This window comes from Artemia sp. Qi Xiang Cuo, chromosome 1 (genome assembly GCF_049724085.1).
Source record: "Artemia sp. Qi Xiang Cuo chromosome 1, ASM4972408v1, whole genome shotgun sequence".
NCBI classification, from domain to species: domain Eukaryota; kingdom Metazoa; phylum Arthropoda; class Branchiopoda; order Anostraca; family Artemiidae; genus Artemia; species Artemia sp. Qi Xiang Cuo.
This window is the reverse complement of record NC_142794.1, coordinates 5,816,816-5,844,250: the sequence shown is the minus strand read 5'-3', so window position 1 is coordinate 5,844,250 and position 27,435 is coordinate 5,816,816. Positions and strand designations below refer to the sequence as shown.

At 35.5% G+C, this 27,435-nt stretch overlaps 2 protein-coding genes across 2 annotated transcripts in view; one reads left to right on the top strand and one right to left on the bottom strand.

Annotated features, from left to right (window-relative positions):
* The window catches only part of LOC148955952 (E3 ubiquitin-protein ligase Ubr3-like), a 107,397-nt gene extending 83,549 nt beyond the window's left edge, over positions 1-23,848 (bottom strand). The window contains exons 1-4 of the mRNA XM_089085907.1: positions 23,804-23,848; positions 15,003-15,201; positions 9,083-9,296; positions 7,286-7,414 (exon numbers count right to left, since the gene is read on the bottom strand). Coding sequence (XP_088942033.1) covers positions 7,286-7,414; positions 9,083-9,296; positions 15,003-15,201; positions 23,804-23,827 — 566 coding nt within the window. The 5' untranslated portion in view covers positions 23,828-23,848. The remainder of the gene's footprint in view (positions 1-7,285; positions 7,415-9,082; positions 9,297-15,002; positions 15,202-23,803) is intronic.
* Positions 1-27,435, top strand: part of LOC148955948 (E3 ubiquitin-protein ligase UBR3-like) — a 263,283-nt gene that overhangs the window by 105,825 nt on the left and 130,023 nt on the right. The window lies entirely within an intron of this gene.

The following is a 27,435-nucleotide window of genomic DNA, read 5'->3' as shown; positions in this document are numbered from 1 at the left end:
TTTGGATTTCTTGAATAAAAATATCCGAAAAGGTATATTCCGAAATCTAGAAGAATAATCTCCGCCCCCCCCCCCAAAAAAAAAAAAATGGGCAACCCTAATAGAGCAGCATTTCATAGCCCATAAAAACGACTATCTACATATTTAAATGAAGAACTATTGACAGTTTTAGAAATAGAAGAGAAATTTAAAATAGAAATAGAATAGGAATAAAATAGAAATTAAAACATAGTATTCAGAAATAGAAATAAATTTTGAATAAAGAACTTTTGCCAGTTTTAGAAACAGAAATTTCAAATAGAAATAGAATAGAGTCAGAATATTTAAAAAAAAGAGTTCGAATTGGAATTTTAGCTTGTGTCAGAACTAAAAAGGTTAAGTTTTCCCATAGACTTTACTTCACTTTTGAATCCATATAAAATTATTGAGTTTTATTGCTTAGCTTCTACGATGGTGGACCATCCTACAAGCACCCCCCCCCCCAATCCATTCCCAGGAAAATTATGGACAATGACAACAACTGCATTAGATCAGAATTAATTATAAACATAAGGGGGAAAGACACATAAAAAAAGAATATTGAGCAAACATATTGCTTACACGAATGTGTCTGAACAGTGAAAAACATCAGCTTGTACAACATAAAAGAAAGAAAAAAAAAATCAGGGATAGCTTCAGAGTTTCCACTTCTGTTTTTGAACAATCAGTAAAAACTCGGCGTTTTTCGGTAGGTTTTGGAAGTGTTAGAGCATTTGCGACTAAACAATGCATTCCAAAAGCTTAGAATGTAGACCTATAGGAGCCGGATAGAAAAGGGGAATTTTAACGATCAGGTTTTCCAGCTTTGAAGCGGCTAGAAGCTCGAAAAATAATACAAATGTGTTTTAGCTTAGGACATTTTTCTTCATCAACCCGTACTTTTTCAACCCGAAGACTTTCAGGCTCCATAGGGTAATCCACTAAATTCGGGATGGCGAAACAAAATTTGGACGAATTGAGGACGCCGTGTCCTTAACCATGCTTTGAGTTGAGCGAATGAACTTCTTTTTACCGCAATCCCCAAACAGTTATTCAGGAAAAATAAAGAAAAAACCCAAAGTCACGGCTTAATAATATTAACATAATTGCAAAAATAATTATCGCCTAAAAGACCACAAACAATAGCCATCATAGCTGTCTCTCTTAGTCAACTTAGTAAAGAGCGAACTCTAGCACTTAGCAAACAAAAATTCAAAAACGCATTTAAAAAAAGACCGGCTAGTGAAGAAGGATCATCATTTGAAGCTAATTCAAGAATATTATTTACTATTACTATATTATTACTATTATTTACTATTATTATATTATTCACTATTACTAGTATTTTGATTAATTTTAACGGTAAAAGTGTATGAACAAATCTGTTAGAATGAAGGATAAGGATAATGTACTACTGGATAGGCTTCATATTCCAGATGCAGTTTATCCAAGACGTGAAACAATAGTCTGGAATCTTAGATTCTGGAAATCCTGCTGGTGAAGCACGGCTTTAAATTTATCAATGGTCTTCAGGTCATAAAATTTAGATATATTGAAAAATTAAAAAACAGTCAATGAAGAAAAACAGCTACAACTCATATTAACGAAGCAATTCAGGCGATGAAGTGCTTAGAATCTGAGGTGTGTTCTAAAGTGACGGCTTTTAAAATTTGTCCCCCCATTTCCGTTTTTAGGTTTGAAATCTAAACCCTTCAATTTTCCATTTTTAAGAGGAAAATTGCCACTTTTAAAACACTAATTGGGCTGGTATTTATATAAGGGATAAGCTGCTTACAAAGAATTCTGGTAAATTTTAAAGCAATTAATTTAGGATTTTTTTGAACTGATTTTGTCTGGATTCTCTCTCGTTCGTATTCAACGGAATCAAAAATCAATGCATTCTATGTCACTTCAAAACGGAAATGACGTAATCGGCTCCCAATTTAGTTGTAAAAATATGTAAATTAAAAAGTACACCTCAAATTGGACTAGGGAAAAGTGCACCTCAAATGACCTGCCTGCAGTGAAAGCACGGCTGCTATGTCCAAATCCACGTTGAAACAGATGCTTAAAACATCAGTGTTTATAATTGAGTTGTTGAGGAGGGGACTATATTACAATCTGCTACCTTGGGCAGAAAGGAGAATCACTTTTTCCCAAGGGAAGCACTGATGTCTCCCTTTCCCCCTTTTTTTATTTTCCTCCTCCCTTTTTTTACGTACCATTAGTTGGGTACTGAAGTATCATAGAAAGAGTTAAAGGGCGCATATGCTAGGAAATTACTATATCTCTGGTCTTTTGTGAGCAATAGAAGATAATAGTAAAACATTATTTTTGACAACGACTGCGTCTCCATATACAAAACAATGCAACAAACGTATCTTATGATAACATAATATCTACTGGAAAGTTGCTTTTCTGGGCTATGATGTCATTTTCAAGTGCCTCCAAACCCTGATTCCCCATGGTTCGTTCTTTACTATTCTAATAAAGAAAAAACCCAAGGCTTTATCCAATATGTTCCAGTAAAGAGCTATGCTGGGGTTTCAAACGACGAAAAAGGGGAAGGGAGGAGGGGGTGACTTCGAAACTTTTACTGGAATTTAAAAGAAATTGTTTCAATTCTATTTCATTTCTATGTATTCTTTTTCACGTCATTTAGTGAGAAAGATTCACTTGGCAGATTAGCTTCAGGTATCGTTGTATATTATAAAAACCAAGAATAACCACAAATTAACAGTTTCAAAGATTAAGTGTTTTTCGTAGATTTTTGGTAGTTTCGATATCTTCTCTTTTTGTCGGGATATGGATTATGAATTCAATAGAGTTGCTGAAAAAAATCTGCAAAAGTTGAAAAACTGAATGATATATCGAAATAAAATTGTGGGCCCAAAATGCAGAAACTATTATCCCCGAATAGCTAACCCCACCCCCTAAAAATACCAACGTTTCTAAGCATAATTACCTATAAGCTCCATACAATTTGCAGGTAAAAATAATACCAATTTTCGTCATATTTTCAAATAATTGCATTCCAAGGATAGGACCCATTGCTAAAACGAGCGAGGTGATCTCCTTAAAACAAGGTCAAAATGTTGTTTCGACCTTGTATTACAATGTGTGTAATGAGAGGAATAATACTGAAATGGGACACCGCATCACCTGTGCTGTCTTAAACATATTTTTTATCTGCATTTTTAAAACCAATTTACAAGTCAGAGTAATATGTTATACTTTTTTTTTTAGCTCATCATCCTACCAAACGAGTATTTGTAAGTTTTTATTTATTTGTGAAAACCCCTGTTTTAAAGAGGTTATGAAAACCTCTATAAATCATAGGCAGCGCGCTAGCGCTGCCTAAGTAAAGAACGATGTGGGCACAATGTGCTTTCTTTTCATACCTTGGCACTTAGTATCGAAGGAGTTGTCATATAAAGTTCGAAAAGAGATCATTTGATTGCAAATTGGAGTGGTTAGTGCCCTTTTTAATAGTCGAAAGTGATTGGAGGGCAACTGACCCCCCTCCCACGCCCATCATTCCCCTGAACACATCCAATCGAGATTTTGAGATAGCCATTATTTTCAGCGTAGTTGATTTCCATATAGAAAATATCTTTTTGAGGAGGACACTCCCCCACAACCCTCGGGGCAAGGGTTTTAAGTTATGCCCTGGGGGCATATAAGGTTTTTTATAGAAGGCGTTGTCGTAGAAACTTCAAAAAATGATCATTCGATTTGAAATTCAAAGGGCTAGTGCCCTTTTTAATAGTCGAAAGTGATTGGAGGGCAACTAGCCCCCCCCCCGCCGATCATTCCCCAAAACATATCTAATCAAAATTTTGAGATAGCCAATTTGTTCAGCATAGTTGATTTCCAGATAGAAAATATCTTTCTGAGGAGGACACTCCCCCCAACCCACGGGGCAAGGGTTTTAAGTTATGCCATGGGGGCATATAAGGTTTTTATAGAAGGCGTTGTCGTAGAAACTTCAAAAAAGGCTAATTCGATTGGAAATTCACACGGCTAGTGCCGTTTCAATAGTCGAAAGTGATTGGAGGGCAACTAGCCCCCCCCCCCACGCCCATCATTACTCCAAAAACATCCAAGCAAAATTTTGAGATAGCCATTTTGTTCAGCGTAGTTGATTTCCAGATAGAAAATATGTTTTTGAGGAGGACACTCCCCCACAACCCTCGGGGCAAGGGTTTTAAGTTATGCCCTGGGGGTATATAAGGTTTTTATAGAAGGCGTTGTCGTAGAAACTTCAACAAAGTCTCATTCGATTGGAAATTTAAACGGCTAGGGCCCGTTTTAATAGTCGAAAGTGATTGGAGGGCAACTAGCGCCCCCCACGCCCATCATTCCCCCAAACACATCCAATCAAAATTTTGAGATCCCTATTTTTTTCAGCGCAGTTGTTTTCCAGATGGAAAATATGTTTTTGAGGTAGACACTCCCCCCCAACCGTCGGGGCAAGGGTTTTAAGTTATGCCTGGGAGCTTATAAGGTTTTTATGGAATGCGTTGTCATAGAAACTTCAAAAAAGGCTCATTCGATTGGAAATTCAAAGTGATAGTGCCTCTTTTAATAGTTGAAAGTGATTGGATGGTAACTAGCCCCCCTCTCACGCCCACCTTTTCATAGGCAGTGCGCTCGCGCTGCCTATGTAAAGAACGTTGTGGGCACAATGTATTGTTTTGTGTTTTTTTTTTTTTTTCTCCATACCAGGGCACTTCGTATCGAAGGAATTGTCGTAGAAACTTCGAAAAGTGCTCATTCAATTGGAAATTGCAGTGGCTAGTGCTCTTTTTAATAGTCGAAAGTGATTGGAGGGCAACTAGTCCCCCCCCGCGCCCATCATTCCCCCAAACACATCCAATCAAAATTTTGAGATAGTCGTTTTGTTCAGCGTAGTTGATTTCAATATAGAAAATATGTTTTTGAGAAGGGCGCTCCCCCACAACCCCCAGGGCAAGGGTTTTAAGTTATGCCCTGGGGGCATATAGGGTTTTTATAGAAGGCGTTGTCGTAGAAACTTCAAAACAGGCTCATTTGATTTGAAACTCAAAGGGCTAGTACCCTTTTTAATAGTCAAAAGTGATAGGAGGGCAAGTAGCCCCCCCCCCCCCCCCATCATACCCCCAAAAACATCCAATTAAAATTTTGAGATAACCATTTTGTTCAGCGTAGTTGATTTCCAGATAGAAAATACGTTTTTGAGGAGGACACTCCCCAACGAGCCTCAGGGCAAGGGTTTTAAGTTATATCCTGGGGTATATAAGGTTTTTATAGAAGGCGTTGTCATAGAAACTTCAAAAGGGGCTCATTTGGTTGGAACTTCAAAGGGCTAGTTCCATTCTTAATAGTCGAGTTATAGGAGGGGAACTACCCCTGTCCCACACCCATCATTCCCCCAAACACCTCCAAATGAAACTTTGAGAGGACTAATTTTTTCAGTAGAGTTAATTATCAGGCAGAAAATACATTTTCGAGTAGAGAACTCTCCAAAGAACGTCAGGGCAAGTGTTTTTAGTTATAACATGAGACGTATAAGGTTTTTATAGAAGGCATTGTCATAGGAACTTAAAAAGGAGCTCATTTGATTAGAATTTCAAAGGGCTAGTGCCCTTTTTAATAGTTGAAAGTGATTGGAGGGCAACTAGCCCCCCCCCCCACGTCCATCAGTCTCCCAAACACATCCAATCAAAATTTTGAGATAGCCATTTTGTTCAGCGTGGTTGATTTCTAAATAGAAACTATGTTTTTGAGGAGGAAACACCCCCGCAAGCCTCAGAAAAAGGGTTTTAAGTTATGCCCAGGGGGCATATAATGTTTTTATAGAAGGCTTTGTCGTAGAAACTTCAAAAAAAGTTCATTCGATTGGAAATTCAAAGGGCTAGTGCCCTTTTTAATAGTCGAAAGTGATTGGAGGGCATCTAGCCCCCTCCCCACGCCCATTTTCCCCCAAACACATCCAATAACAATTTTCAGATAGCCATTTTGTTCAGCGTAGTCGATTTACAGATAGAAAATATGTTTTTGAGAAGGATACTCCGCCAAAGCCCTCATGGCAAGGGTTTTAAGTTATGCCCTGGGGGCATATATGGTTTTTATAGAATACATTATCGTAAAAACTTCAGAAAAGGGCTCATTCGATTTGAAATTCAAAGGGCTAGTGCCCTTTTTAATAGTCGAAAGTGATTAGTAATATTTTTTTTTGTTGATGTTTAGACCAGGACACTTCGTATCGAAGGAGTTGTCGCGGGAACTTTGAAATGGGCTCATTCGATTGAAAATAGAAAGGGCTGTTGCCCTTTTTAATAGTCGAAAGTGATTGGAGGGAAACTAATCCCCCTTCCACTCCCACCCATCCATTTGCCCATTATGTTTAAAAACTAAATATTGCCTTAAGATTAAATCAAAATGCACTGTGATAATGCTTATTCCCAATAAAGTCTCTCAGCAGTATGCCAAGAACAACTGGGGGTATTATGTTCAAACTTTCGAGGCTACTTCTGCTCTTAAAATTTAACCAAATCCAAATAGTGTAAGTGTATCAAAGCTATCAAAGAAAGTAAACAGATTTTTTTGCGAATGGTATCAAGTTTTCCATTTCAAGTCAACTAGAGGAGGTGTGAAACTGAGTTAAACAGTACTATTTGTGTCCAGATTTTTAAAATGGTTTATTTTGTTGAAAATTGTTGAAAATATTTCTCCAGTATACAAATAGCAGGCCGAACTATAAAGTCTTAAAGAACGAAAAGATTTAAAGTGTTATTTTCTTTTTCCCTGAAAAGACTATGTCAATATAAAACGAACAGAAATTAATTAAAAAAACTTTTTCCACAAAATAATTTTTTCAAAGATAAGTAAAGAACTCCATTAAACAAAAAATGAGCAAAAATAAAATCAAATAATCTACCAAGCTCAAAACCACCACAAATAAGCATCGATAAATAAATGAAACCCAAAACGAACAGCAATTAAAATAAATAACTGAGTCAAACTCAAAACGAGCAGAAATTAACATAAGTTGGGCGCAAAACCCCTATGCCTTCCCAAGGCCAGAACAAAATTTGCACTTTACTAAAAAAAATATAAATGTTTTTACTTTATAACTTTAATAAATCAAATAATTTTAACATTCTGATTACTAAATATCAGTATATGTATATTAAACTGACAATGCACATTCACTGACATACAAACGGGATATCACAATGTGAGTAATGAGGAGGCCAATATTTAAAATAGAGCAATGCATTACCTGTGCTGTCGTAAATGTTGTAGCAGCCTCAAATATAAACGTGGCATTGCAATTTCAGCAATGCATAAAAGACTCCGAGGAGGCACTTTTTTCTTTATGTGCGGCTTTGGTCGATGTCGTTCACAAAATCTAGAAGAATAATCAGTTATAGCACACTTGGTTTCTATTTGAAAATAAATGAAAATAGACGGGCAAAATAAAAACAGAAAACTACAATACAAACAGACACAGAATGTTTTAAATTCACGCCCGAAAGTAGTTTTTCAATAGAGAACAAAAAGAAGAAGAAAAACTATTCGTTAAATGACACAAAAAAGGTAGAAAAAGATCAAAAAGGAACAAAGAAAAAAAGAACAATATAAAAAAGAACTACAAAAACTTAGAAAAAAAAAAACATCGCAACTGGAGTTTCTTGAGCAAACAGTGATCTAGTAACCTAGAAAGTAGCGTTTTTAAATTTGACCCATCCCCCCCCCCCCCAGAGAAAAATCTATCTGATACACCATCTTTTTTAATGGTCTGACCTATATACAACTATCGTATTGAACATAAGCGAATCAAATTTTAACACATATATCATTTTATCGATTTTTTTTAATATAGGGAAAAAACTCGTAGTTTATACGTGATTGCACTTTGTTTTCTGACCCAACAAAATTCATAAATAAAAGGTCACAATTCGCCGCACAAATTGTTTAAAGTTTTTATATAGGATAAACTTATTTCTATAATTTGAGGACGATATTGTGTTTTTTGTTTTGATATTCTGTTTGTTTTGTTTTATGTAAACAAACTAGAAAAACAAAATATTACAAAAGCAAATGAATAGACAAATCACACACATAGTATTTTTACAGCCGATTTGCAAACAAAAGTAAAACTAATCTAGATTGGATCATCATATGAACATACACTGAAAATTAGAAGATTTAGAAAAATTGAATTTTTTGTAGAAAACACTGGAAAATTAGATAGTGATAGTTTTTTAGTTGTGTCCTAAAAATATTTAACAACAAAAAAATCGTCCTGAAATACGTGCCTAAGTTCTTGTGCTCTAGTCTTCCCAGTTCTTTTTTTAATTCGAAATATTTTTTGTTTTTTTTTTAAACAGCAACAAAAAAACAGTCTTTACTTCTCTATTGGTTAGTTCGAGTCCAAGTCCGGGTTCGAGTTCTGGTGTTGCATGTTATTTGGTTTGGAACGGGGTCAATGGTGTGACTCTGTAAACTCAGCCAGAGTCAAACCAGCTCTAAATGGGTACCTGGGGAAATCTGGGAGAAAACATGGGTCGGACGATTTGCCCCCAACCAATCATTGCACTCCCGGAGAAGGCATTGAATTGGGATATCGGCACCTGTGCAATGCACCTGTGCAATGCATTGGTCCGCATGCGAAAAAGTATTTTAAAGTAATTAAGGTGGATTCCCAATTTTGAGTTTCTGTTTTCAACTAGATATTGGCTTTGGTCTACCAACTTCAGAGCTCTAGATGTGTACCCTCAGGACTCTAGGATTGACGTCCAGGTCAAAGAAATTGTGTCGAGGAGAATTAGTTGACCAAATCGGATATCTCTTCTCGCAGAAGAAATTTTGCAATACCCCTTACAGATCAGGGTTGAGTCTACCCATACTCAATCCGCAGATTTTAAAAGTTGAATCAAATCGTTCTTATTCGCTTGGACAATTTATTTGTAATATAAGGACTTGCTAATACAGTATTTCATTGACCTTGCAATATAGGCCAAAAATTTAAAACCGTAAAGTATTATTTGAATTATTTAAAATTATTCAAAATTACCCTGATTCTTTCATTACAGAAGAGTCACCACAGTCGCAAGCACCACCAGCTTGACTGCGAAACATATTGAAGTCATGGCCGCTGTGGTCGCCTCTTTGAAAACAGTCTGAGCATAGTGACATACACGGAGAAATTCCACATGTCCGACATCTATAAGCAACAAAATTTGCTGTCCAGACAAGTCCACAGGTGGTAGCAGTGTCATATCGACGAACTAGAGGAAAAAAGATGCATTAGCAATCCTTTCTCAAGGCATTAGAACCAGAAACATAGAAAAAATCCGTCTCACCACATGGGTAAAAGAAAATAAAGTGAAAGAAAATGGAAAATTACAGAGAAGGGTATCAAGAGAGGAAAAAATGTTGCAGAAAAGCAGTAGGAAACAGAGAATGAGATTCCAAAAGCAGAGTAAATGAAAGAAATGGGTGCATATTTCAACTCAATACCCTCCTCCTCCTTGAACTTTGAACAAATCTTTTTGATATTTTTTCTATTGAATATGGCTTTTTTGGCATTATCATGGGAACAATTGAAGATGCAATAAAATTACCCCCCCCCCTCCAGATTTTGAAAAATGTACCCCTTCTAAATTTCCATTAATTGATGATACTGTGTTCCAATAATAAATAAATCTCACGTCATAAGCGTTGAGATCAATTAGGCGTTGTTCTATAAACAACATAGCGTTTTTGTTGAGTTTTTGTTCTGTCGTTGTCAAGCAAACTTCGAAAGGTTTGATTTTCGTTGGTTTCTTTTTCTTATCTCTTTTTAGCACTGAGGACGACTTGGTGGAGGTCCTTGTCGAAATATTTGCTTGTTTCTTCGTCTTCATGGTTAGCCACTGGCTGACAAAATCCTAGTTTTTTCATACTTTGTTTAGTTATTGGTCAAGGGTTTTCTGTTATGTCATTTATGCCTTTCATTTATCATGTATAGCCAGTGTGCTCTTAGAATGTATTTATATCATAACTATTATTATTATACTATTATTAACTATCATTATTGCGAGAAAACAAGCTTTTTTTGAAGATGTCAGTTTAAGATTTTATCTTTAAGTTTTCAAGTATTAAGTCAGATTTAAATTTTCTTGTATGCATTATTATTAAATAACAATAGCCCAGCTTACTAAATCAAGATTCCTACAAAATTATACTTTTCTTAGTTTAAATTTTAGAATAAGGGTTAACGGCTAAAGAGATCAGGGAAGAACTCAGACAGCCGTACCCCCTCCCATTATTAGGTACAGTTTCACACATTTTGTATGAAGAAGCAATTAACTATTTATGTTGTAAGAAAACAAGCTTCTTTCAAGACGTCAGATTAGGTTTTTGTTTTTAAGTATTTCTGAAATTCCGATGCCCCCCTCATGTCCTCCTCGGGATTTTGTGATTTGACGCCTCCCTATTCCATAGTCCCATACAAATTGCAAAGCAAACGGTGCCCTTGGCCTCACAAAACAAATATTCACCACCAAGAAGCCATGTGTGATAACAAAGCCTAATAAAGCCACGATCCTCCCTCGGCTGGAATTTGGTATGACTCTAGCCTATCCCAGCTAGAAGATGGATGTGAAGGTAGTGGAAGGTGCTCAAAGAAGAACAAAAAAGCTTATCCCAAAACTACAAGACATAGTCTATAAGGATTGCCTCAGCTAACTCAAATTCCCTACTTTGGTATACTATAGGAAAAGAGGAGACGCAACTGCAACTCGCAAGTTGCTGGGAAATGACCTATATAATACCTAAATGACCTGTATATGCCATGTTTTCCCCCGTCCCTCTCAACTACCGCGAAAGGGCAAACCAGGAAGCTGCAAGTTCCCATTGCACCTGGCAAAAGCGCCAACACTTCTTCTCATTATGTTCTATCCCGCTCTAGAAAAGCCTTTCCGAACCCACCATCCAGTCTCAAGCCCTAGAAGCCTTCAAGAGACAGGGGCGAATCTCCAGCATTTTTATTGGGCGGGGGGGGGGGGCAAGAGAGGTCCATATCTGGATAGTCAAAGGGCATGGGATGTATAATATTTTTTTCTCCACAGTATTGGGGGGAGCAACTGCCCCCACCCCTTGCCACCCCCAAACGACTCCCCTTCAAGAGAGATGTTGATCAAGAGTGGGTCAATGCTGAATGGAGGCTAAATTGGGATGTCAGATACTAACCTCAAAACACCACAACCAAGATTTTCTACAGGAGATCCAACGCCACCTTAACTTGCTGAACATGCTATTTAAGGTAACTTAAGATTGTATTTAATTTTGTATTCAACATTTTACATGTATTTATCAGAAGGAAGCTTAAAAGGCCATTAACTTGTTTATTGTTTGTTCTCTAGGCATATTTTATGCTAATGAAAAATGTGTCTGTATAAAACACCATTAGTATAATGCCTGATGCAATACAATCAATTATCTTTTTTCCTCTTTAAATGCATATGAACGAGCATCTCAGACTTTTTGTGCACTTTTTATGCAAATTATCCAATAAAAATTTGTTTTCTATTATTAGTTTCCCTGGGATTTTTTTTTATTATTGGGTCTACAACCCCCCCCCCCTCTTCTCGAAGAAAAAAAAATCCAGCGTACAATCCTGGTCTTAACAGTATGCAATATCCCACAAGAGTCAGTGTTATAGTCCTTGCTTAGACTGGTAACAGAAAAAACCTAACAATTGATACTCTGGTGGTTAAACAGTAACTATTTAGTACCAAATTTATCAAAGAAAAAAAAATGCAATTTTTGGGAAGTTAAAAATTTAGTAAATACATTCTTTAGTAATGATATTTTTAATAATTGTATTCCTGCACGTACCTCAATTTAAAAAGAATTTAAAAGATTATTTTGGGGGGAATTTGTTAAATTTTATTATGGCTGGTAGGTTGGGTAAGAGAGGAAGAGGAGCTGGAAAGGTAAGGGTAGGTAGAGGCTAAGGTAAGGTTGGAAGGGCAGGGTGGGGAAGAGGAGACGAAGTTGAGTATTATGGGTGATGGTGAATGGATATTTTATTATTATTTTTCTTTTATATTTTATTTATCAATTATTATTTTTAATTCAGTTATTTATTTATTTATCTATATTTTTTTCACATATATAGCTTAAATTTATCTAATTTTGGTTTATTTATAATAGTTTTATTTAAATAGTTGAGGTTTATGTAAATAGTTGAGTTAATAGGTAAGTAGTTACGTGGACTTTCGCGCAATCGCAAACCTTCATAGGTTTTCTCCAGCGCGAAAGCGTTGTTTAATTTATTTATTTGTTGGTGAATGTGGATTAATAAACTTATGAACTTAATGAACTGTAAATCCTGTTAATTTTGAAGAGGACGAAGCTTTTAATTTTGGAAGCATTTTGATTATTTACGTTAAATATTTTTTGTTTACGTCATCTCAAACATGTTTTTGCTTTACCGGTGATAGAAATTATTCACTACCTGTTATTACAAGTATAACTAGAATGTTCGTATTTTACCTGATTACTTTTTGAGTTTATTTGAGTTCAACATTATAAAAAATAAGACTGTACGTCATTCTATACTACAACCCATGCACCTTCCATTTAATTCAGTAATGCACACTTTTTTCATTTTTTTTTTCAGTCTTCTGAATAGAAATAATTTCTAAGACCACACTGGCTATGATAAAGTGAAAAAAATGGTAAAGAAGAAAAAACGAGTTGCCTTTCACCATTGCTTAGAAACGATTAGTGTTTGTTTTTGAGGCTTGTTATTATTTTGTCATTAGGACTTTAATCCGCATATTTTTTATAGTTTATTTACTTTTTTGCACTGAGGACGGTCGAACAGAGGGCTCGGTTGAAATATCCTCATATCTATCCTTCCTTTTTTCACTAGCAGGAAGCATGGGCGCCCATAAGCTGAATTCCAGGGGGGGGCAAATTTCGTCTAATTGCTACTTTTAATGCTATATAATAGAAATCTCAGAACAAAAACATAAAAATAATGCAGCATCATTCAGCCAGGGGGGGGCAAGAGCCCCCCCCCTGCCCCCCCATATGGGCGCCCATGGCAGGAAGTATCCTTGTTTTTGTCTTCAATTCTTTTTCCATTATGTCTTGTGAAAATTTGGCACGTTAAAGAGAAGCATCTCTCCGAGGAAATCGCCGTGTGTCAAATCGCCGTGTGTCACTGTGTCAAGCGTTGTGGGAAATTCACGAGGCGCGACGAGACTGTTCCAAGCTTAGCTGGACAGTGTGGGGTTCCGAGATGTACACCAGCTGATGGAGAGTAAGCGGCCTTTGCATCTCTTACTGTGGTATTATGATATGCAGTTTGTGTCTTCTGCTAACTGCGGAAACGAAAATGGTAGCCTAAAATCGACACAATTACAAAAACCACGAAGGGATGGAAAGGCACCTATATTTTCTGTTCTTTACGTAAAACAGGAACGACCAGTTTTTACTTTAAAATGGTCGTTTTAACAGATATTATTTTTCAGTTTCTTTAGATTTATTTGATAAGAGTAGGGTGAACATTTCTTTATATTTTTAGCAAAAAAAGGAAAATAACTTAAAAATACACAACAATACCACATAAGCGCACACACATCCCGTATACACAAAATAGTCCTTACAATTTGTCATAATAAGAAGTTGTAGATTTCCAAGTTCTCAATGTGTGAACTTGGAAATGTTATAAATTTCTTGAATCTTAGCAGACTATAAGTCAGAACACGTATTTTACTTCCTAGTAGCAGGTAAATTACAGTATTGTGTCCTGATCTTCATCTCTTGCTGAAGTAGACAGGAACTTTCTCCTCATATGTCTTAATGGTAGGCACTGTTGCCATTTTGCCTTGAAGAATTTATCTGCAGCCCAGTAGGGTTATGAGACATCAGTCTGACCTACAGTCTTGGTCCGGAGCATAGTCCCGGAAACGATTCTGGTGATGATATTATACAAAAGTATCTCCATACCAATCCAAACAAGAATAACAAAAGAAGGGGCTGTTTGGTGACCTATTTTGGCTAGTCCCTGCCCCAGTAAGTGCAAGGTGAACAGGAAAAGATGGTGGGTTCAATAGAATTTTAGCAAGAAACTTGACAGTGGAATAGTTCTGAAAATCAGGACAATTTCCCTTAAAATTTTTCGTTCGTTTTCCTTAACATTTATCACAACACAATGACAAGCTGTAGATTTTCAAGTTTCACAATTTTTGAACTTGCGATCTTGTACATTGCTCAAATTTTAGCAGAAAATTAGTTAACCTGTTTTTATTTAAAGTCAAAACATGTTTTTACTCTCTGGTTTCTGGTATATTATGATATTTTATCATGTCTTTTGGGGATCTTCATTTCTTTCTCAAGCAGACAGGAACTCTTTCCACATATGTCCTAATGGTCTTTGCTGCTATGTAGGTAGTACTTACACTGTTGTCATGTGGGCTCGAAAAATTAATCTGTAGCCCAGTTGGGTCAAGAGAAATAGAACATGAGCTATTGCCTTGATCAGGACACCGTAGTCCAGAATTTGATTCAGTGATGAGATTATACGAAAGTATCTCTGTAACTATCCAAACCAGAAGAAGAAGAGGAGTATCTGATGTTCCATTTCGGCTAATCCCTCTGGAGGAAAGGGAAAAAAGAAAGGTTGTTGGCTCAATAGAATTTGGGTACGAAAGTTGACAGTGAAACAGTTTTGAGAATTGGGATAATTTTCTTCATATTAATGCTGATTTCGGTTCTAAGAAATCTTCAAGTTCCCCCGACTGATCAAGTTTCCCCCATCACTAGATGGAGGAAAGGAGCTGAAGATTTCCTTGAAAGGAGTATAGGAGTAAAGAAAGTACATTACAAGGGTCTAGTTTTCCCTGAGGCGAGTCTTTTCAAGTGGAGGTAAGAGAATTCCCTTGTGTCCTCCCATGTACACCGGTTTCTAAGTACTGTAGATATGAATAAGAGCCTACCTATGACTTGAAATTCACTGGGAGTCCTTCCACCAGCTATTAACCACTTGATCCAATCAATAGTATCCCAGTCATCAATGGCTTTCAAGGGATTTAATAATTTGTCCAAGAGAATGTTGACTTGTGATGAATCTGAGGAACTGCTACATTGGGCCTGAATAAAACTGGCACATCCACGCTTCCCCTTCCGCATGAGTACCTTCAAAATAACAAATAAAAATATTTAAACAAAATGATTAAATATAGTACTTGCCTATTTTTCTTGGAAAACACTATCTTGGCCATTTTATCTGTTTGCCATTTGAAACGGTCTGGATTAGTTGTTGGATAAGTGACGTTACGTTTTCGAAAAGAATTCAGTCATTTCAAACACAGACAAAACATGAAATTACATTTTAAGATAAAAAAGGTCCAGTGTTGTAATAGCAAAAACTGGGACAGCCTACATTTTCATTGGAGTAAACTTGATCGATGTTATTTTTGCTTAAGTTGTCCTTCAGCTGGCATATGACATGAAAGGTAGTTATTTTTATCTCTTACAGATTAGATCAAGTAAGGCTATCCTGATATGTTGGATAAGGGATGCTCGAACGCATTCTGTGAGATAAAGAATGTTGCCAAAAACTATTGGGTGAAGAACTGACGTTGAAGGTCCTCATATAGTATAACTCCAAAGATCGTGAGAGTAAAAAATTTCCTGACTAATTTCAACTTATTGAAAAAATAAACTAGCTAAAGACAACTTACAAACGTAAGCCACCACTAATATCCTTAGCTGCCTTTCTAACTTCCCTCCCCAACATATCGAATAATACTTTACTCCAGAAACTGCTCAATCTACCTTGTATATTATCTAATTTGACGTAGATAATTTCGGAGACCACACTGCCTTTCCATGACGATAAATAAAAGTTCAAATAGGGATAAAATCCTTTTAATAGACAGTGATGATAGAAATTCACAAAAATACCAGATATTTCGGTCACATCTACAGTGACCGTCATAAGTAGTAAAAATATCTGGTATTTTTGTGAATTTCTATCATCACTGTCTATTAAAAGGATTTTATCCCTATTTGAACTTTTATTTATATTATCTAATTCTAAACCCTCTAGTTTCATATCCAACTGTTCATTAGAAAGTTCTCCTGAAACTCTTCTCCTGTAACCAATCAACAACATAACTACCTGTTAGGTACTTATTTTTCAGCTTATCTGTCTTACTAAAACTTGGCTGAAGGGTCACGACTCAGCTCTCTTACAAATTCCAGGATTTAAATTTCAAAGTAGGAATCAACAATACAGACACCATGGAGAAAATGGAGATTCCATCCAAAGCAATATTAACATTCTGGTAAAAATTGACTAGTATTATAGTACGTAGGCATAGTATAATGAGTGAAGTAGTATATCACCAAATGGAACCCTCTATTCTTCAGCTTAAACAAAAACCAGAAGATATATCTATGATTGTATTGCAGAGACTGCCATCTGGCTCTACATCAGTTTAGACAAAAACCAAAAGATAGATTTGTGAGTATATTGTATAGACTGCCATCTAGCTCAATACCAGTTTAAACAAAAACCAATATTCATTCGTGATTGAATTGTACAGACTGTCATCTAGTTCTATATCAGTTTAGACAAAAACTAAAAGACGCATTTGAGATTGCATTGTACAGACTGCCATCTGGCTCAATACTAGTTTTCACGGGTCTTCAGGATATGCAGGTTGAGAAATTACCAACCAGTTCACGTCCATTCATACAACTTGGGGATTTTAAGACTGACCTTTATGAGTTGGATATGAGCCTTTTTATAGATTTTCTGTTGCTTTACATGTATTACAGTTCATTTCCGGTTACTAATTTATAAATTCGGGTCACCACGTAGTTATCAAAGCTTAACGAAGATATTTTTTCCAAATTGGAATTTTTCAGGTGTAAGAATTATTACATAATACTATATTACATATTACATATCATGAGCGCCAGCAGGGGCTGGAAATTTCAGACTATAAAGTAATTATAAGGAAACCCCCCAAAAGAAAAAAGGCCGAAAAGAAAAGGAAGAAAAAGAAAAAGGAAAATCCATGGACAAAATGTGTGTTGCCCCATTGTTGACGCCCTGCCAATAGATTTCGACTCTATAACGAAAGTGTAATAGCCTAACTATTGATAAATCAAAGAATCAGCTGTTTATGGCGATCCTAAATATGTATTTGTTTATTAGTAATTAGTGCAGTTATTAGTACACAAGAAAGTTCGTGTTAGTAAGAAAAGACAAGGAAAGCAACTTAATAAGGGGCAATTTCGGCAAATATTGTCGTCAACTTTTGCTTGCATTACCAGAGTACCCGTGAGCTGATATATGAAGCCACTATAATCACAAATGTTTTCCATGAACGGAATACTGGGAATTTTTGCATTTTCCCCCTGAACGGATACGTTTTTTGTGTTTTATTATCATTTATCTATTTTTCCAGGAGTGATTGTATTTATCTAGTTCGCTTTGGAAAAGATTTAATTTTTTACAGTTATGAAGTATAAGGTGATAAATATATTGTTTTTTGCTATTTAAAATTAAATTTAAAATATTGAATTAAAAATTTGTATTTGATTTTCTTAATCTTAGTTTTAATGTTTTACTTTGGACAAACTACTTTGATTATACGTTACTTTTTATAAACAATTGAGTCTAAAGGCATAAAATATTTTGGTGTTTGATAACCAAGTTTAAAACTGCCAATATTGTTAAAACATATCTGTCCAACGCTTCGGCATTGCTCAACGGAACTGAATGCTGGGAGTTTATATCTTAGTTTTTGAAAGTAGGCTATTGTTTTGTGTATTTTTTTTTAATTAATTACTTCTCCGATTTTTATATACTTTTATTTTAATCGACATGCTTTTTTCATTGCCTTTAGAAAAATGGTTGTCAGCTTCATTAAATAAATAAAAAAAGTTTTTTGACTGAAAGTAAGGAGGAGCATTAAAACTTAAAACGAACAGAAATTATTACGCATATGAGTAGGGCTGCCCCCCTCGACCCCTCGTTCTTTACTCTAAAGTTTAAATTTTGTCCCAATTGTTTAACAACGGATCTTAAAATACGAGGGTTATTCAACCAGAACAATAAGGATCTTTTTTTTTAAAGCGACGAACGAGTCTTGCTTGTTGAACGAAATGTCAAGAAGGAAGCACCCTCTTGTATATAAGAAATGGTGTTTTGTAGTTTCGAAGTTTAATGCTGTTAATCGCTTTAAACCTAAGAGTCTTGTTTTTTTATTTAATTTCTGATCGTTTTTTAATAACGCCAGGATAACTGGCTCCACCTTTACGGAAAAATCCTCCTCCGCACAGAAATATCCTCTGGGATTTCATCCAGGCAAAAATTTACCCCGGACAATTACCCTTAACATCTCCACTCCTAAAATTTAATCGGCAAAGAAAAAGCAAGACAAAGAAATTTTGTATAGGAATTCTGGCAAATTCACAAAGTGTAAAATTTCATCTGAAAAGTTCACCCCCTGGAAACTTCCCTCTCCATGGGAAATTCTCTCTGTGTAAAACCCTCCCAGCAAAAAATTCTTCCATCCCTCCCACCCGAAAAATGTATGCATATTCCCATAACAAATAAAACAATGGGCAAATTTTATAACTTAAAAACCTTTCCCTAGGGGCTTTTGGGGGTCATTTTATCTCTAAAGACATCAATAATTCATAACTGTACAAATCAATAAATCAATTGTATACGAACAATAAATCAATAACTGTACGTGCATTAGTACCGTCCTATGTTTAAATTTTGGATAAAATTTGAATATACTAAAAAAATTAGCGATGAATAGTAATTTTGGTAAAAAGTCCATGGTAATATTATTACAAAAGAATTTCGGTTGGATAAAAAGGAATATTATTGTTTGTATGGATGGAAATTCTGTGAGACTTTTGATCTTCTAGATAACTGAAGCCATCACAACTTTTACAGTAATATTTTCTATTCGATAAATAAATTACATGCGTTTGTTTCAATGTACTGAAGTATTTTTAGAGAATAGAAAAAAGAAAATAACACCATTTAAAAGTACTCAAAACTCATTTCCTTGTTGTAATTCCACCCCAAAGGAGATTTCAACCGGGGCTAATTATAACTTGCCTTTCCTTTTCCACCTCTCTGCTGGTAGAAATCAGAATGTAACATTTTAACTGTATAGAGAAACAATCTAATTAATTCCTTCTCCCCTTACCTCTTTTAACATTTACCTGAAGCCCCGTGAAGAGTAAGCAGTTTGTCCATTAAAATGTATTATTAGGAATCCACCCTACCCCCCCCTAAACAATGACTCATCCCTCCCTTATTATAGCTGATACGAAATAACACGTCGCCACACAGCCTAATTTCCTTACAAATAAAGCGAATCAACTTGGTTGAATCCAGTGCTGTCACCGTGTGGCATTACTTCTTTTACAACTGGAAAGCCTAAAATATAGTTATAAATCAATTAGCTTTTCAGAATTTTAAATTGATTGCAAATTCGGGGTAAAGTCGTAATTTTGTCACCTAAAATAGCAAGAAGATTTTTCCCTGGTCCAATTTGTATGGTCACTTAAAAAAGAGCTTTAAATTTACGTTTGAATGAGCTCCCTCCCAATTATCTTAAACTTTCAGTTTGATAAAATCACCCTTGGGAAACAACAAAAAACAACAAATAAACATGCAAAGTCCATGTTTCTTCTGAAAAAAAGTGAAATTCCACATTTGGAAGATTGGAGCTTGAAACCTCTATGGTAGGGTTCTCTGATATGATGTATCTAATTAAGATATTTTCAATAAGATTGCTTTCTTTGGAGGCGGGGTGTATTTTGTTTCATTTTGCATGCAATTTAGTTGCTCTTTTTATTTGAGAGTTTTTTTCTAAAAGTATTCAAAAATAAACTTATTCCTACGAAAAACGAATTCTGAAATATATTTCCTGTCACCCAACCACCACTGATATTTTGTCGTTTGTCCCCCCCCCGGAAAATTGTCTGCCGGCGCCCTTGTTACACATGCATCAGACCATTTTAGAGTTTTGGCTAGACTTGAAGTTTGTATTTCCCCAAAGTTTTTATTCAGTATTTGAACTGTGAGGATGTAAGCTGGATTATACTTTGTATTTAATTGGATTGCACAATAAGCGAAACTGTTGAAAGTAAGAAAATTACGAAATATTACAAATTTTCTGATAACAAAATATTATAATTTACTGACGGGTTGATCGAATACGGATTATGATTTTTGAATATCATTTAGATTATAAGGAAGTAAGTTTTCGTGCCCTGTAAAGTGGACTTAGTGTATATTAGTCCAGTTTTGAACTTTCTACAGAGACAAATTGTTAACAAGGCAGATAAGGATGATGTTGTTAAACTAACAGCGAAATTTTTCGGAAAAGATGCTGTTAAAGAGACGATTGAAATATGTCGTGATAGTTTTAAAGTGAATATTCTTGAGAGGCACCGAAGCTCACATCCGAGTGCGGCTTTTATGGCTGACTTTTACGAATTGCTATCGGACCGAATCTCTAAAGATGATCCTGTTCCACGATTTGCGATTATGGACCCGTCAGATGTTCCGTTTTTCCCGAGCGAACCAAATTCTATTGTGGCATCAAGATTAAATGACTGTGTTCGAATGTTAAATTTCCTCGTTGAAAAACAAGAGTCTGTTAGCAGCGATATGGATGAACAAAACAGTTTGTGGCCGTTCCTTCTGAACAAAACAGTTTGTGGCCGTTCCTTCCTAAGCCAGAAAATCTTACAGTTCCTGTTATTTTTAGTAATTTACCTTCTAGTATGCAGTCTTCCAACCCCGCTAAGCAGCGCCAATTTATTTCAAATTTAGGATGTTTAGACAAAGTCGACCATGTTGGTCAACGGAGAGATGGGCTACTGGTGTTTATGAAAGATAATGATTCTGTCTCATCGGTGGTAAGTGCCCGAAGTGCCCAGTGCTAAGGTCGTAAAGAAGGAACATCTAGGAATTATACAGATTGACAAGGGCTTTAATGAATCAACTATTGCAGGTCTAGTAAACCAGTTTGAGTTAAATATGGGTAATTCTAATTTTGTTATCTTTTCATGGTCTAAACCATTATTCTTAGATCATTGTTGCAACTGTGGCTACAACCTAGTAAAGAGCAAACCATGGCCCATGGTAACTTGAAGTTTAAAACAACGTTATAAAATCAACCTATTAGAAGTTGATTCAAGAATGATAACTGTTATTCCAGCTAATCTTTATAGTAAAAGTATATTGCAAAAACAAACTTATTTAAAACAGAGCCTGAAACCCCTTGAAAGTGGTGCTGGATCTAATAAAAATTACACCATTGGAATCACCATAGCCCGAATCTAAGAAAAGAATAATTATATGGTTCCCCATCTCAAACAACAAAGAAGATAACATTTCCACATGGGAAGCAATGATGTGTCTCTTCTTTTCAATTTTTTTTTCCCCAGGGGTGATAATACTGAACCAGTTTTTGCAGAAAACTTGGGAGAGGGCTCATATGATAGAAAACCATATCTAGTGATTTTGTTTAAGTAACAAAAGACAAAAGATAATGTTACAATATAATATAATTTTTGACAAAAAAAAAACTCTTCATAAACAGTACAAGTTCATATACAACAAATATTTTTGAAAAGCTACTTTTTGGGGGTATGATGTCATACTTGACTGACTCTGTTATCTCACTCCCTGAAATGTAGACATATTCCTTGTAATGCTGTCATAAACTAGTTTTCAGAGTATGTAAAAAAGAAAAACGGTTTAACAGATGCACAATAATATTTAAACTTTAAATAATACTAGCATTGAGCAATAGCTCCAATGACTCAAATGTTAGTTCTGCTAAAATGTTGAAGACAAAGAAGCAAAAATAACTAAAATATACTTTATTATAAGAAACTCAAAATTCTTTGCAGCAGAATAATTACAACAATAACACAAATTTTCATAGACTATAATAACTACACTTCTAACATTCTTGTAATGTCCTTTAGTTTACTAAAATCTCTATACAGGACAATATTTAATACAAAAAAACTCCTCAAAGTTACCAAAGAAAGTATACCCCTTAGACTTTTTACATGAAAAAATTGCAGATTTTTTTTTTTAAGGAAAGCTTAAAAGAAGTGCAAAGTAAAAGACATATTTACTGCTATATTTTAACCAATACTCATGTTGACAAGAGAGTTCTATGGGTGGTGTGGTCATACTGTCCCTATATAAGTGATACACAAAGAAACTTTCAATACTCAGAATTTTTTTCTTTTTGACACATGACCTGACAAATATTTAAGCTTCAGAGTGACGAAGCCAGCTGCCCTTCTATATTCGGTATAGTACTATTACTATCAACCCAATGCAGCACCAAGCCGCCTCAGGCCAACACAGCTAAGCACACCCCTCCTCCATCCCAATCTATTCAAAGCTCCCTCTTGACACCCTCCCAGGAAGTTCCCGTGTCCCATAAATCTTTCTTTCTGACATCCTCTGACCCTAACTGCAGACGACCTGCTTTCCGTTTAGCCCTAGATGGTTGGTCAAAAAGGACAATCTTTGGCAATATGTCATCTTTCGTCTGCAGAACATACCCTAACCATCTCAACCTTTCTCTCATTATAGCCTAGAAAGCGGGATTGAACCGCACTTTTCGAACAGCCTACTGTTTGAAATACAGTCAGTCAGACTGTGATTAGGGTACAACTTCAAAATCTGTTCAGCCAGAATAGTTGGGATCTATGATTGGGAAATTGGTTCTTATTTACTGGAATAAGTTCTGCTTGACAAATTGGTGGATCCATTTCCCAAGGCAGTGTCAGTAAAAGGGTATGCATAGGGGGAATACTGACTCCAATTTGGGACCTCTAATTCAAACTAATTCCAAGATGAATGACCATTGGTACAAGCTGCCTTCGAAGCTAAGGTATGATTATACACAAAATACTTGCTTCCATAAGCTTGAATTTGCAAAAAGTATTTCTTCTTTTGACTGGATGCTCTTTCACTTAGGGAAACCAAACCAGACAGTTTTTTTTTATTTTGACAGAGGAGTGGCTGTGCAGACCCAGAGCAACTTGAATAGCGGAATTTTGTAAAGACTCCAGCGTTTTAAATGCAGATGAGGAACGAATTAAGAAGAATTAGATACCGTATTCTAGATCAGAATGGACATATAATTTATAAAAATCCAAAACAACTTTAGGGTGGTAAAGTTATTACGTCCCCATTTATGTCCAGATAGTCTCTTTAGAACACAAAATCTCCAAATGATTATGGATTTCAAAGAATTAATATGTGCATGCCATAACATTTTAGAATATATCCCTAGGCCGTATAGCTTCACTGAGTTACAGTGTAGGATTTAACTAGAGAGAAATTGAAGAGAATTGGGAGGATCTCTTAAACAATTTGTAAATGTACGGGCTTCACTTTCACTATTTGAAATAATAAAACCAAAACCCAAACAGAATCTCTGAATTAATCTTATATCCTGTTGAATAAGGCTTTGAAGATGTACAACATCCTTTCCAGACTTCCAAATAATCAAATCATCTGCATAAAGGCCAAACAATGAATGAGATAATTGAAATTCTGAAACATAGGAAGTGTACAGAAGGGGACTCAAAATTGCTCCTTGGGGAAACCTCTGATCATGGGACTCATTTCCCCCTTATACTCATTAACTTGAACATAAAAACTTTATAAAAGAGCATGGAAAATCCAGGTTAATTAAAAGATCAATCAGTTTACCATGGACAACATTTCCGTAGGCATCTGACCAGTCAAACAGGACTGCCATTATGACCTTTCTAGTTCTCAGACAATTACAAATGTCATTTTTAAGGCGAGTGGTATTAGCCACATATCAATGTCCTTTTCTGAAGCATGTCTCTTCACTAGGAAGGAGATTATTAATTCCGACGAACCACAGAATTCTAGAGATAATAAACCTTACAATGGCTTTTCTGGAAACAAATAAAACAGTTATAGGCTTGTAAAACTTGGGGTCACTAGATGGGTAAGAAAGTTTTAAAGCTGGAGATTCCCAGGAAATCTTCCAAGCATCTGACTTTTGGCTTGTCCAAACAAGATTATACAGACTTAAAAGGGCAGTATGGAAGACCTCTGGGGACTCAAAAATCGATTTAACATAAATACCATAAGAAGACTTGATATTAAGGGAATTAAGTGCTGCATTAAATTCATCTAGGTAAAATGGTTCCATCCATGGGGACGCATATGGGGGGGGTAGAGGGGGGCTGCAGCCCCCGTGGCTGAATGATGCTGCCTTGTATTTTATATTTTTGTTTTGAGATTTCTATTATACAGCATTGGAAGTTCTGATTAGACACTGTAAGCCCCCCCCCCCTGAAGTTCAGATTATGGGTGCCCATGGTTCCATCAAGGACCTTTTATGTAAAGACATGTGAGGCAGGGTACAAAATGGTGGTCGAGAATAATGAGAATCAGAATGATCATTTTTATAAATATCAGAATTTTTTTTGCTTTCATCTTATCTGAGGAAATTGGAGATCTATCTTGCATGATACCATATTTACAATCATCATTGGACTGCTTACAACTATTGAGTTGGCTAATAAAGTTGTGAATTTTAATCTTTTTTTTTTTTTTTTTTTTTTTTTTTTTTTACTAAAACAGAAATAGTACCAATGCTAAATTGCTACCGCTTAAAATTCTACTCAATTAACAGGAATTACATTTTCAGAACTAAAACCAGAGAAAAAGAAACAGATAACTGAAAATTAAGGGAAAAATGTTGCTTTGTCAAAATTTCAATAGGTATACCTGTCAAGTAGGCAAATTTCTAAGACTTAGAAATCAGAAGAGGTTTAACATGCAAGCTTGGCAATACCTTCCCAGAATGTGTTTTTGGCTCTGGATTGATTACTGAAAGGTTTATTTTCCTAAACCTAACCTTTCCAAGATAGCAAAAAGTAGCTAAACTAGAATTCTACCCAAATCATAGGCTGCGCGATAGCGCTGCCTAAGTAAAGATCGATGTGGGCACAATGTATTATTTTTTTCTTCTTCTTCTTCTTTCTCCATACCCGGGCACATCGTATCAAAGGAGTTGTCGTAGAAACTTCGAAAAGGGCTCACTCGATTGAAAATAGGAGTGGCTAAGGCCCTTTTTTATAGTCGAAAACGATTGGAGGGCAGCTAGATTGATTGAAGGGTAGCAAGTGTTGTGTTGTACTTTAATAGTCGAAAATGATGAATAAATGAAACCCAAAACGAACAGAAATTAAATAAACAATCGTTGCAAAAAACATACAACAAGTAATAATATAAATTGAATAAATAGATCTTAAAGCGAGTAATGCTTAGATTGAATATGAAAATCAAGCTTAAAACGAAAACAAATAATTTGCTATTAAAGTATAAATGAAACTTAAAACGAACAGAAATTAAATAACAATCAATGCAAACAAATATACAATATTTATTAATGTAAATGAATACATAAATCTTAAAAAGAGTGAAACTTAAATTGAATATGCAAATCAAGTTTGAATCGAATAAAAATAACTACAAACAAGAGTTTGGGTATCGCCTCACTGCAGAAGCCTAAAACCTACTGCGTCATTGGCGCTTTACTGAAAACAATTCTTTCTTTAATTAAGATTTTAGGGAATGAATATCAGCATATGTATATTAAATTGACAATGCACATTTTTTTTCAGTAAACTCATTTGAATTTTTTTTTCAGTAAAATACAAATTATTCAAATTCAAACTTGATTTGCATATTCAACTTAAGTTTCACTCGTTTTAAGATTTATTTATTCATTTACATTAATAAATATTGTATGTTTGTTTGCATTGATTGTTATTTAATTTCTGTTCGTTTTAAGTTTCATTTATACTTTAATAGCAAAATATTTGTTTTCGTTTTAAGCTTGATTTTCGTATTCAATCTAAGCATTACTCGCTTTAAGATCTATTTATTCAATTTATATTATTACTTGTTGTATGTTATTTACAACGATCGTTTATTTAATTTCTGTTCGTTTTGGGTTTCATTTATTCTTTAATAGTATGTTCTGGTCGTTTTGAGTTTGAATTTTAACAGGTATTTGTATCTGCTGAGCTTAAGTTCAAAACGGCCTTTACTTTTCTTTGAAAAACTTATTTTTCGGAAAGTTTTTTCTTAATAATTTTTGTTCGTTTTTGATTGCAAAAAGTTTCAAGGTTTTATGGCATGGGAGGGGGGGGGGGTGCTTACTGTCCGATTATTCTTGACTTTAAAATCGGATCTAGAACTTTCAGTTTAAATCGAATGAGGCTTTTTTCGAAGTCTATACGATTACCTCTTTGATAAAAACCTTATATATGAACAATAGACAGCTTGCATAACTTGTGGACAGCGATTAACAACTTTGAGCTATTTAACAACTTTGAACTATTTTAACAACTTTGAACTTGGAACTATTTTAACAAAAGTCTATCTCAAAATTTTTATCTGATGCATTTAGGGCATGGAGGAAGGGGGGGGGAATAGTCACCCTCCAATCTCTATTGAATCTTAAAAAGTGAACAAGAACTTTCAATTTTCAGTCAAATGAGACCTCTCTAAAGTTTATACGAGCATCCCTTCAATAAGAAATAATGGGAAGGATTCGGAGAATCTATAAATTACAACTCTTGCCCTGAGGGCTGTGGGGGAGTTGTCATCCTCAAAGACCTAATTTCCAGAACTTAAAACTACGTTTAATAAAATGGCTGTCTAAAAATTTTGATTGGATGCGTTTGGGGAAATGGTGGGCGTGAGAGGGGGCTTAGTTGCCATCAAATCACTTTCAACTATTAAAAAGGGCGCTAGATCTTTGAATTTTTAATCGAATTAGCCCTTTTTAACGTTTCTTCGACACAGCTTCCTATAAAAACCCTATAAGCACCGAGGGCATAGCTTACAAGCCTTCTCCTGAGAGTGATGGGGGATTGTCCTCCTCAAAAATATATTTTCTATCTGGAAATCAACTACGCTGAACGAATGGCTATCTCAAAATTTTGATTGGATATGTTTGGGGGAATGAGGGGCGGATTAGGGGGGGGGGGGTGCTAGTTGCCCTCCAATCACTTTCGACAATTAAAAAGGGCACTATCCCTTTGAAGTTCTCATTAAATAAGCTTTGCTGAAGTATTTATGAACCCGCTGTAAATAACATCCTGGCATACCTTCAGGGCGTAACTTGCAATCATTGTATTGAAGGTTGTGGGGGATTATCTTCTTCAAAAACATATACCATATTAGAGTACCAGAACCGATGATCAACATGGCTATATCAAAATTTTGATTGGATGTGTTTGGGGAAATGATGGGCGTAGGGGGGGGGGAGGGGGCTAGTTACACTACAATCA